Genomic DNA, 12,787 nt, shown 5'->3' with positions numbered 1-12,787 from the left:
TCTGATAAAGGATTAGTATCTAGAATATATAAAGAAACCCTAGGCCAGGCACAGTGGCTCACGCCTGTAATCCCAACACTTTGGGAGGCCAAGGCGAGTGGATCATGAGGCCAGGAGATCGAGACCGTCCTGGCTAACATGGTGAAACCCTGTCTCTACTTAAAAAAAAAAAAAAAAAGTTAGCTGGGCGTGGTGACGGGCGCCTATTTGCATTTCCCTAATGGCTAATGATGTTGAGCATTTTGTTATACTTAGTGACCATTTGTATGTCTTCTCTGGAGAAATGTCTATTCATGTCTATTGTGTGTTTTTGAGTTGGATTTTTCTTGGTCAAGTTTTTAGGGTTTCTTTTTTTTTTGTTTTTTTTGAGACAGAGTCTCGCTCTGTTGCCTACGCTGCAGTGCAGTGGCATGATTTCGGCTCACTGCAAGCTCCGCCTCCTGGGTTCACGCCATTCTCCTGCCTCAGCCTCCCAAGTAGCTGGGATTACAGGCGTGCACCACAATGCCCAGCCAATTTTTTGTATTTTAGTAGAGACTGGGTTTCACCACGTTGCCCAGGGTAATTGTGAACTCCTAAGCCCAGCCAATCCGCTTGCCTCGGCCTCCCAAAGTGCTGGGATTACAAGCATGAGCCACTGCGCCAGGCCTGAAACGGTTATTATTTTAAAAATAAATAAGGCTGGGGCGCAGTGGTTCATGCCTGTAATCCCAGCACTTTGGTAGGCCAATGCGGGCAGATCACGAGGTCAAGAGATCAAGACCATCCTGGCCAATATGGTGAAACCCTATCTCTACTAAAAATACAAAAATTAGCTGGGCGGGGTGGCAGGCGCCTGTAATCCCAGCTACTCGGGAGGCTGAGGCAGGAGAATCACTTGAACCTGGGAGGCAGAGGTGCCAGTGAGTCGAGATCATGCCACTGCACTCCAGCCTGGCGACAGAACGAGACTTCATCTTAATAAACAAACAAACAAATAAATAAATAATAACAAATGTTGGCAAGGATGTGGAGAAATTGGAATCCTTGTGCACTCCTGGTGGGAATGTAAAATAGTGCAGTTGCTATAGAAAACAGTTTGGTAGTCCTCAAAAAATTAAAAATAGAATGACCATATGATCCAGAGATTCTCCTTCCTGGGTACATACCCAAAAGAACTCAAAGTAGGATTCAGACAGATACCTGTATACCAGCGTTCACAGCAGCACTATTCACACTGGCAAAAGATGGAAACAACCCAAATGTCCATTACGAACAGATGAATGAATGCACAGAATGTGGTCTAGACACACACACACACACACACACACACACACGAATATTACTCAGCAACAAAAAGGAATACAGTACTGATACATACTACAGTATGGAGGAACCCTGAAGATATGCTCAGTAAAATGAGTCAGACAAAGAAGACAAATATTGTATGCCTCCATTTATATGAGATGCCTAGAAGAGTCAAATTCAGAGAGATGAGGTAGAATGGTGGTTACCAGGGGCTGTGGGGATGGCAGTGATTGTTAAATGGTAGAGAGGTTCAGCTGGGATGAGGAAAGAGTTCTGGAGAGGGATGGTGGTGATGGCTACCCAGCAATGTGAATGCACTTAATGCCACTGACCTGTATACTTAAAAATGGTTAAAATGGGTCAGGTGCAGTAGCTCACGCCTATAATCCCAGCACTTTGGGAGGCCAAGCCGGGAGGATTGCTTGAGGCCATGAGTTAGAGATCAGCCCGGGCAGCATAGTGAGAACCCATCTCTACAAAAAATTAAAAAAAAAAAAAAATTAGCCAGGCACAGGAGCACATGCCTTGTAATCCCAGCTACTCAGGAGACTACGTAGGAGGATCACTGGAGTCCAGGAGTTCGAGGTTGCAATGAGCTAGGATTGTGCCACTGCACTCCAGCCTGGGTGACAGAGCGAGACCCTGTCTCTAAAAAAAAAAAACGTTTAATTTTAAAAACTGGTTACAATGGTACACTTTGTTACATACTTTTTTTTTTTTTGAGACAGAGTCTTGCTCTGTCGCCAGACTGGAGTGCAGTGGTGTGATCTCAGCTCACTGCAACCTCTGCCTCCCTAGTTCAAGGGATTCTCCTGTCTCAGCCTCCCAAGTAGCTGGGACTATAGGTGGGTGCCACCACAACTAGCTAAGTTTGTGTATTTTTAGTAGAGACAGGGTTTCACCATGTTGGCCAGGATGGTCTTGATCTCCTGATCACGTGATCCACCTACCTCAGCCTCCCAAAGTGCTGAGATTACAGGCGTGAGCCACCGTGCCCAGCCTGTATTACATACATTTTATCACAATAGAAATATTTCAGACATTTGGCCAGATGCAGTGGCTCACACCATAATCCCAGCACTTTGGGAGACAGGCAGGCAGATCACCTGAGGTCGGGAGTTCAAGACCAGCCTGGCCAACATGGTGAAACCTCGTCTCTATAAAAATACAAAAATTAGCTGGGTGCGGTGGCAGGCACCTGTAGTCCCAGCTACCAGGGAGGCTGAGGCAGGAGAATCACCTGAACCCAGGAGGCAGAGGCTGCAGCGAGCTGAGATCATGCCGCTGCACTCCAGCCTGGTCAAGAGTAAAACCCTGTCTCCACAAAAAAAAAACAAAAAAAAACAAATATTTGAGAAATTTAATTTTCTTGCATGTGCAGATACGTTAAGTACAACAGTCAAAACATTTTTTTAGATAGCCATTACATCTTTTATTTATTTTTATTTTTATTTCTTTTGAGACGGAGTCTCGCTTTGTCCCCCAGGCTAGAGTGCAGTGGCTCGATCTCGGTTCACTGCAAGCTCCTCCTCCCGGGTTCACGCCATTCTCCTGCCTCAGACTCCTGAGTAGCTGGGACTACAAGCGCCCACAACCACGCCTGGCTAATTTTTTGTATTTTTTAGTAGAGATGGGGTTTCACCGTGTTAGCCAGGATGGTCTCGATCTCCTGACCTCGTGATCCGCCCGCCTCGGCCTCCCAAAGTGCTGGGATTACAGGCGTGAGCCACCGCGCCTGGCCTACATCTTTTAAATGCCATTGTTAGGCTGGGCGCAGTGGGCTCATGTCTGTAATCCCAGCAGTCTGAGAGGCCAAGGTGGGTGGACTGCTTGAGCCCAGAGTTCACGACCAGGCTAGGCAATATGGCGAAACTCCACTTCTACCAAAAAAAAAAAAAAAAAAATTAGCCAGGCATGGTGGTGTGCGCCTATAGTCCCAGCTACTCAGGAGGCTGAGGTCTGAGGTGGGAGGATCACGCCCAGGAGACCGAGGCTGCAGTGAGCCATGATCACACCATTGCATTCCAGCCTAGGTGACAGATTAAGACCCTGTTTTTTGTTTTTTTGGTTTTCTTAATAAAAAAAAAAGCAAGCCACTGTTTCAATGTCAATGTGTAGCCTACTGAAGAAAATAGTTTCATAAATTAATGGATTTAAAGATTTAAAAAAAGGTTAAAATGGTAAATTTTATGTTATATGAATTTACAACAAAAATAATGCCCCTGAAACCTAGTAATATGCCATTTAAAAGAAAAAACCCTAAAACATAAAGAAATGGGAAAAAGTAAAAGGACAGGAAAACCATGCTATGCAAACACTAACCAAAAGCTTCTGCTCTTTGAGGAAGACACGGTCACAGGTGGTGCAGAGCTGTGGTCCGCCTGCTCCTGCTCCTGCCTCAGCACTGTTTGCTCTGGCTGAGGAACAAGTTAGTCAGGAAGCCTTGTAGCAGCCATGGTATTTGTTTGTTTGTTTGTTTGTGTATTTATTTTGAGACAGAGTCTCGCTGTCACCCAGGCTGGAGTGCAGTGGTGTGATCTCGGCTCACTGCAACCTCTTCCTCCCCGGTTCAAGCAATTCTCCTGCCTCAGCCTTCTGAGTAGCTGGGACTACAGGCACCCGCCACCACGCCCGGCTAATTTTTGTATTTTTAGTACGGACAGGGTATCACCTTGTTGGCCAGGATGGTCTCGATCTCCTGACCTCGTGATCTGCCCGCCTCAGCCTCCCAAAGTGCTGGGATTACAGGCGTGAGCCACTGCACCTGGCCTACCCATGGCTTTAAAAATACCAGAAAAAACCCATGGAGCCAGAGGGGACAGTTCACTGAATCGGAATCACTTGAATGAGTTGCAATGTAAACTCCCCAGAGAAGGTGTGTGCTGACTTGATCGGAGGAGCAAAGGGAAACAATCTCAAAGGGAAAGGACCAGCTGGGATGCCTAAAAAGGCTTCGAGAATCACCACAAGAAAAACTCTCTGTGAAGGTTCCAACACATGGGATCTTTTCCAGATGAGAATCCACCAGCAGCTCACTGACCTGCACAGTCCGTCTGAGATGAAGCGGACTCCTTCCACCAGTATTGAGACAGGAATTGAGGTGGCAGTCACCATTACAGATATTTAAAGTCGACTATTTTAATAAATTGATTACTGGTTGTTTAAAAAAAAAAAAAAAAGCAACCTTCTGTAGCTATACCAATAACAAAATGTAAAAAGGAGTTCTTAATGATAAAAGATTCCATTTACCTAGAGATATAATAAACCTAAGTTGTTTGAATGCACCTAATTTGGCCTCAAAACATATAAAACAGAAACTGACAGAACTACAAAGATGCAGACAAATCCATACACAGAAATTTTTTAACACTTTTTTTTTTTTTGAGATGGGGTTTTACTATGTTGCCTGGGCTGGTTTTGAACTCCTTGGCTCAAGCAATCCTCCTGCCTCAGCCTCCCCAGTATGTGGGACTTACAGGCACATGTCACCTTGCCCAGCCACACACAGAAAGTTTTAACAAAGTTCTCTTAGTAACTAATAAAAGCAAGCAGACAAAAATATGAGGAAGGCTATAGAAGATCTGAACTCAATCTTAACCCTGGCTGCACGACAGACCCACCTGGGAAGCTAAAGAACCTAAATGGCACACTGTAGTCAACAACTAGAGAATCCACATTCACAAGCACAAACAGAACGCTTCCAAAAAACCTAACCATGATGCACTTCCATCAGCTATCTAACAATAATAAACAATTGTAAAAGACAACTAAAATAGACCCCATATATTTGAAAACTTTAAAAAAATATATCTCACATATACAAAAGTCAGCCCAGAAACCAAATTTCAAATGGTCTCTGGTGCCCAGGAGTTTTCTGCACCTGGGGACAACATCCTGAAGAAAGTCCACGCTGCTGAGAGGCTGACCTCAGAGCGGAAGGGCAACTGAGTGAGGGAGGTGGGAAAGGAAAACCCACACACCCATTCCCAGCATGTTCACGGGGAAGCTGGCTTCAGGAATGAGCACACGAGACAGTGGAGGACCTGGAAACTGACACCTCCAGGACTATGCAGGCCTTAGAAAGTCTCCATGACCCCAGATTAAAAATGCAGATTAGCAGAGACATACTATGATACAGACAATAGAAGGCCTCTGGCCTCTGGAGGATCTTAAGCAGGCAAGGCATAGGCTGGAAATGATTCGGAAGCTGCTTCTGGGGACAAACATGACATGACCACAGTTCTTAACCCGCAGCAAACCCACCTGGGGAGCTCAGAAAGATTAATGCCATGGTCCTACACCAGGCCAATTACATCAGAATCACCTGGCAATAAGAGGCTATTTTACAGTTAAGCAGTTTCCACATCTCTGCTTGCAATGAAACAGAATGCAGATGTAATCAACAGTCAGCTGAAAGATCATCCAAAGTTTTGATAAAAGATCACTGCATGACGTTGGGTTTATAAACCAAAGAAGATCCAAGTATTCAGTGACACTGTTCTACCAAAACTCCCTCTGTGCCAGGCATAGTGGTGGTGAGCACCCGTGTCCTAGATACTCAGAGGCTGAGGTGGGAAGACGGTTTGAGTCCAAGAGTTCAAGACAAGACTGGGCAAAATAGTAAGATCCTACCTCTAACAGAAATTTAAAATTTAAAAAATAACCCTATCTCCATCTACTACTTAAGAGAACACAGTTTCTCAGAATTCATGTATATAAAAACAAAAAGTAGAAGTGGTACTGACCTTGTCTGACAATAGTATTCATTCAGATGGGGGTGGGGGAGTGACATCCCACTAAGATCTCATGTGTCAAAAAATGTTTACTTTTGCATAATAATTATTCAAAACCTGTGTAATGCATTTACTTTTATCAAATGTGTACAGATAATTATAATAATCCCAAATAAAATATTAAAACTTAGTTTCACCCTCTCAATGAAATTAAAAAGTTTAAATCATATTTATTTTACTTGCAGAAGAATATGGTAGGCTAATGAATAACATTTTCAAGCATTAAATATATTGCATTAGGATAAAATTCTGTGTGGAAATGAAAATACAAGTTCAATTAAAAAACTGATGTACTGGCCAGGCACAGTGGCTCACACCTGTAATCCTAGCACTTTGGGAGGCCGAGGTGGGCAGATCACTTGAGGCCAGGAGTTCGAGACCAGCCTCGCAAACATGGCAAAACCTCATCTCTACTAAAAATACAAAAAATTAGCTGGACATGGCAGTGTGCGCCTGTAATCCCAGCTACTCAGGAGGTTGAGGCAAGAGAATTGCTTGAACCCATGAAGTGGAGGTTGCAGTGAGCCGAGATCGCACCACTGCACTCCAGCCTGGGCAACAGAGCATGACTCTGTCTTAAAAAAAAAAAAAAAAAACTTCCACTAAAAATACAAACACTAGCTGGGCATGGTGGTGCACACATGTAATTCCAGCTACTCAGGGGGCTGAGGCAGAAGAATCACTTGAACCAGGGAGGCAGAGGTTGCAGTGAGCTGAGACTATGCCACTGCACTCCAGCCTGAATGATAGAACAAGACTCCCATCTCAAAAAAAAAAAAAAAAAAAGTGGATATCAAATTGCAATATTTAGATTCCACTGAATGCTTAAAATACTGAACAGTTTCATTTTAAAATGTCAATATTTAAAATATGCTGTCATCCTTTGCAAATACTTAAACCTAATGACAATTTTTGATGCCACTTTTAAAAAGTTTGCTACAACAGAAAAAAAAGCTTAAAGACTACTGCCGCAGCCTCCACACAAGACCCCCAAAAGGATAGGGCCTGAGCAGCCTCCCCAGGTCCTGTGCTGCAGCCACCAGGCACTTAAGAGTTCTAGTCACCTCTGAGCCACTCCTTCATCTAGACCACCCCACCCCCGCACCATAGCAGGAGCTATCTTATGGCTGCTCAGAAGACAGCAGGTGTTCAGGGAATGTTTGCCTGAGTGCAGGCCTCTCCCGGATGGAGTGAATGAAGGAGATAAAAAAGGGAAAAGTTGAGGAAGCATCTCTCCAGCTCATTAAAGGAAGAGGCAGTTCTTGGGAAACACTGAACAGAAATTTCTGATTTCCAAGCAATTTCTTTCGGGAATTTACAGGAAGCACTCCAAATGCTTCAGGAATATCAGCAGAGTCAAACAGAAAGGTGAAGGAAGGCAAAACAATTGTATTCCAGACTGAAAATTTGATGAAAGCAAGTGCAGAAGCCTCTCAGTCCTGTGACATCTCAAGCCACTGATGATGCTAACCATCAGCTATCTACAACCAAAATTTAAGCCACTGTCTTAGATGTGTCTATTACTTGTGGCTAATCCTGATTTCTACAGTTCCGGTACTATTTGCACCTTGCTTCAAAAAATAATAATAATGCTATACTGAACTCATTTCCATGAAAAATATAAGGCTGCATTATCATTTCTTTAAAATATCTGAAAGCCCTAAGACAGAATAATGTGACAGAATGTGACTCGGGGTAGACAGGATGGTTAATGAAGAAGTGTCTGCGTGGGTGGCACTTGAATTGAGACTTAACAGATGAGAAAGAACCAAGCAGGCATGAAGAGCCAGGAGGCAGTGTCCCAGACAGAGGGAACAACAGGTGCAAAGGTCCTGAGGCAAGAAGGCAGCCAGGGAGGCTGGAACAAAATTAACAGAGAGAACTGACTGGAGATGCACCAGCAGCCAGATTGTGCAGACATAATGCATGCTTACCCCTCCACAGGGGACTCCAGGCTCTGAGGATCAGAGTGAAAGCTGAAGAAAGTATTCCCAGATGCCACTAACAGCAGTGTGGAGGCTCGGGGCAGGAAGGAGAGGAGGAGCTGAGAGGACTGGCAGACCAGGCAACACAAAGACAGTGTGGGTTCCCAGAACTAAACAAGAAAGTCAACCAGCAGGGACCAGGGAGCACGGTGATAGAGAAAAATAGAACACTGGCCAACAGCTTAAGCCATGGGAAGGGTTGAGATCAGGCAAGCCTGGGGCAGGAGCAGGTCCCGCTCCAAGCTGTAACCCAGCCCCAAATTCTTCTTCTTTCCCCTTTTTCTTCACCTTGACTGCCTCAGTGTGGAGTCTGTGTAGCAGCTGTCATTGGCCACTGCTCACATATTACATACTACATACTGTGGGGCAAAGGTCACAGGCACTAAAACTGCCCACAGGTCCAGTCCCTCCACGCCAGTGATGACAAGACCCTCAACCAAGCACTGGAAAAGGGGTTCTAAGGGGTTCCTCCACTGTCCAGGTGAAGAGTCAAGTACATCGAGTGAACTGCTGGGCTGAGATCAGACAAATCAGAGTTTAAATACTGTTTATGTCATTTGCTAGCTGTGTTATTCTTGTACAGTTATGAAAGTCATCTATTTCAAACAACTTGTTTGAAAATTAAATGCAATAAGGCATGGCAAGGTCTGTGCCTAACACACAGCAAAACACCCAATAAAGATCCAGTTCGCTCGGTTCTTCCCACTACTGAGGGGGTTCAAGTCAGACAGCCTGACAGTTCCACTACTTTCTGGCTATGTAACTTTGGGTAAGACACTTTCAAACCTGAGTCTTAGCTTCTTAGTGGGTAAAATGGAGATAACATTACTCATCTCGCATGGCTTTTAAAGGAAGTGAGGAGGATGAAAATTGTCAAGCTCAGCTCCCAACACATAGTAAGTACACAATACCCATCGCCTCTCATTATTGGTGGGTGTGACCAAGATGAGGAAAAGGCCAGGGACAGAGGTGCAAACCTACAAACCAACCTCGGGTCTCTGCTGTTCGGGAGGCAGGGCCTATCCTCTTGAGAATCACTCACCTGGTGGTTCCAGATAGAGCCCTCTTTGCTGCGCTCGTCCGGGGTCAGACGTACGTACTGGCTCGTGAGCATAGTACTGCCCTGGAAGTCCCAGAGGGGCATAGAGCTGGAACCGACCCCTGTGGGAAGAGACAGGTGCTAAGAGGCCACCCCAGGACTGACCTCGCCAGAGGCAGGAGACCCACAGAGGTGCTCTGCTTAGGAGAAACGGCACGCCTTCCCCCAGCCCTGTTCAGCCTCGCCCTCACCCTTCACTCATTCCCACCCCAAGGGCTTCACCTTGGTAGGGCTTAATGAGCGAATGCTCCCGTTTGAGATGTTCACTGTTGCCGTCAGTTATATCCGCAGTCACAGACCCCAGCAACAAAAGAAGAAAGAGAGGTGTAGTGGGGCCAGGGCCGGGACCGGGAAGCCCAGGCCTTCCCAGGCACCGCCGGCCCCAGCCCCAAAGGCAAATCCAGCCTTCCGCCGCCATTCTCCTCTCCTCTCGGCCACTTCCGCCCTAGAAGTTCCGCCTTCCGGGTGTCCCATCTAATGGCCTCCGGCCGGAAGCTCTTCAACTTCAGTGTCACCAGGGAGTCAAAAAGCAAAGCCCGCGCAGCAGAGGGGGCGGCAGCTGCATTGGTCGAGCAGCCTCTCATCCTGGTTGAGTGCAGTTCCATCTCCTTAGAGGCTCCAAGGCACAGGCCGGCCAGCCCCAGCAACGGGTTCTTACGAGCGACAAGAGCTGTAACCAGTCACGGAACAGCACGTTAGGCTTGCGAGCCAATGAGGAGCAGAGGGATGGTTGGAGCCGGCGGGAGCGCGAGGGCCGTCCGCGACTCGCGGCATGCTGGAATTTGTAGTTTTTATTGGTCGCTCTAATGGGCCTGATGCGGGAAGACTAGGATGTCCTGGGCTTCTGGCTGCAAGTTCAGTCTCTGGAATAACCTTTTCTAGTCCTGGAGAAAGGAGCTCTGAATTGAAGGCGGAGTCCTGAATTCCAGCTCTTGGCCTCCCCGGTGGCCCTGGGCAAGCCTTTAAGCAGTGCTTGCCGTCAGGCGCCCCAGCTTCGTGCCTTTGGACACTCAGAATTCCCAGTTATTTGAGGGCATCCACTACCCTCAACTCCTCAGGCCTAGTCGGGTTGAAGCAAGAGGAACAGACACAGATCCTGGCCTGGGACCCCAGTGATCACTGGATCAGCCCTATGCAAAAGAGTGCAGTGCCCGGTACAGCAAGAAGCATCCGTGAAAGGCCCAGGAAAGCTGTGAATCAGAGGTCGAAAATGTCAGGCCTCTGAGCCCAAGCCAAGCCATCGCATCCCCTGTGACTTGCACGTATACGCCCAGATGGCCTGAAGTAACCGAAGAATCACGAAAGTGAAAATGCCCTGCCCTGCCTTACCTGATGACATTCCACCACAAAATAAGTGAAAATGGCCGGTCCTTGCCTTAAGCAATGACATTATCTTGTGCCTGGCTCATCCTGGCTCAAAAAGCTCCCCCACTGAGCACCTTGTGACTCCCACTCCTGCCGGCCAGAGAACAAGCCCCGTTTGACTGGAATTTTCCTTTACCTACCCAAATCCTATAAAACAGCCCCACACTTATCTCCCTTCGCTCTCTTTTCGGACTCAGCCCACCTGCACCCAGGTGATTAAAAAGCTTTATTGCTCACACAAAGCCTGTTTGGTGGTCTCTTCACACGGACGCTCGTGACATTTTGGTGCCGTGACTCGGATCTGGGGACCCCCCCCCCTTGGGAGATCAATCCCCTGTCCTCCTGCTCTTTGCTCTGTGAGAAAGATCCACCTACGACCTCGGGTCCTCAGACCCACCAGCCCAAGGAACATCTCGCAAACATCTCACCAATATTAAATCGGGTAAGCGGCCCCTTTTCACTCTCTTCTCCAGCCTCTCTCACTAGCTCTCAACCTCTTTCTCCTTTCAATCTTGACACCACCCTTCAGTCTCTCCCTTCTCGTAATTTCAATTCCTTTCATTTTCTGGTAGAGACAAAGGAGACACGTTTTATCCGTGGACCCAAAATGCCAGCGCCGGTCACGGACTGGGGAAGGCAGCCTTCCCTTAGTGTTTAATCATTGCAAGGACGCCTCTCTGATTACTCACCCACGTTTCAGAGGTGTCTGACCACGCTGCAGGGACGCCTGCCTTGGTCCTTCACCCTTAGCGGCAAGCCCCGCTTTTCTGGGGGAGGGGCAAGCACCCCAACCCCCTTCTCTCCCTGTCTCTACCCCTTCTCTGTTTTCTGGGGGAGGGGCAAGCACCCCGACCTCTTCTCTCCCTGTTTCTACCCTTTCTCTGCTTTTCTAGGGGGAAGGGCAAGCACCCTGACCCCCTTCTCTGTCTCTACCCTTTCTCTGCTTTTCTAGGGGAAGGGCAAGCACCCTGACCCCTTCTCTCCCTGCTTCTACCCCTTCTCTGCTTTTCTGGGGGAGGGGCAAGAACCCCAATCTCTTCTTTTTGTGCCCCAACCTCTTCTTTTTGCACCCCAACCTTTTTGCACCCCGACCTCTTATTTTTGTGCCCCAATCCCTTATTTCCGCGTCCTGACCCCTTTCCCGCTTTTCTGGAGGGCAAGAACCCCCGAACTCCTTCTCTCCGTATCTCTATTCTTTCTTTTCTCTGGGCTTGCCTCCTTCACTATGGGCAACATTCCACCCTCCATTCCTCCTTCTTCTCCCTTAGCCTGTGTTCTCAAGAACTTAAAACCTCTTCAACTCACACCTGACCTAAAACCTAAATGCCTTATTTTCTTCTACAATGCCGCTTAACCCCAATACAAAACTCGACAGTAGTTCCAAATAGTCAGAAAATGGCACCTTCGATTTTTCCATTCTACAAGACCTAAATAATTATTGTCGTAAAATGGGCAAACGGTCTGAGGTGCCTGACGTCCAGGCATTCTTTTACACGTCAGTCCCTCCCTAGTCTCTGTTCCCAATGCAACTCGTCCCAAATCTTCCTTCTTTCCTTCCTGCCTGTCCCCTCAGTCCCAACCCCAAGTGTGGCTGAGTTTTTCTAATCATCCTTTTCTACAGACCCATCTGACCGCTGCCCTCCTTGCCAGGCCAAGCTAGGTCCCAATTCTTCCTCAGCCTCCGCTCCCCCACCCTATAATCCTTTTATCACCTGCCCTCCACACACCTGGTCTGGCTTACAGTTTTGTCCCGCGACTAGCCCTCCCCCACCTGCCCAGCAATTTCCTCTTAAAAAAGTGGCTAGAGCTAAATAAAAGCATAGTCAAGGTTAATGTTCCTTTTTCTTTATCCGACCCCTCCTAAATCAGTTAGTGTTTAGGCTCTTTTTCATCAAATATAAAAAACTTAGCCCAGTTCATGGCCTGTTTAGCAGCAACCCTGAGACGCTTTTCAGCCCTAGACCCTGAAAGGTCAGAAGGCCGTCTTATCCTTAATATGCATTTTATTTTATTACCCAATCTGCTCCCGACATTAAATAAAGCTCCAAAAATTAAATTCCGGCCCTCAAACCCCACAACAGGACTTAATGAACCTCGCCTTCAAGGTGTACAGTAATAGAGTAGAGGCAGCCAAGTAGCAACTTATTTCTGAGTTGCAATTCCTTGCCTCCACTGTGAGACAAACCCCAGCCACATCTCCAGCACACAACTCCAAACACCTGGGCCACAGCTGCCAGGGGTTCCTCCAGAACCTCCTC

General features: G+C 47.1%; 1 protein-coding gene across 2 annotated transcripts in view; it reads right to left on the bottom strand.

Annotated features, from left to right (window-relative positions):
• Nucleotides 1-9,814, bottom strand: part of LMAN2 (lectin, mannose binding 2) — a 37,135-nt gene extending 27,321 nt beyond the window's left edge. For both annotated transcript variants that reach the window (XM_033180041.1, XM_033180040.1), the window contains exons 1-2: nucleotides 9,387-9,814; nucleotides 9,108-9,226 (exon numbers count right to left, since the gene is read on the bottom strand). In XM_033180041.1, coding sequence (XP_033035932.1) covers nucleotides 9,108-9,226; nucleotides 9,387-9,582 — 315 coding nt within the window. In that variant the 5' untranslated portion in view covers nucleotides 9,583-9,814. The remainder of the gene's footprint in view (nucleotides 1-9,107; nucleotides 9,227-9,386) is intronic.
• Nucleotides 9,815-12,787: the final 2,973 nt, after the last annotated feature.

Source organism: Trachypithecus francoisi, unplaced genomic scaffold (assembly GCF_009764315.1).
Source record: "Trachypithecus francoisi isolate TF-2019V2 unplaced genomic scaffold, Tfra_2.0 Lachesis_group2, whole genome shotgun sequence".
NCBI lineage: Eukaryota > Metazoa > Chordata > Mammalia > Primates > Cercopithecidae > Trachypithecus > Trachypithecus francoisi.
This window is presented reverse-complemented; position numbering and strand designations above follow the sequence as displayed.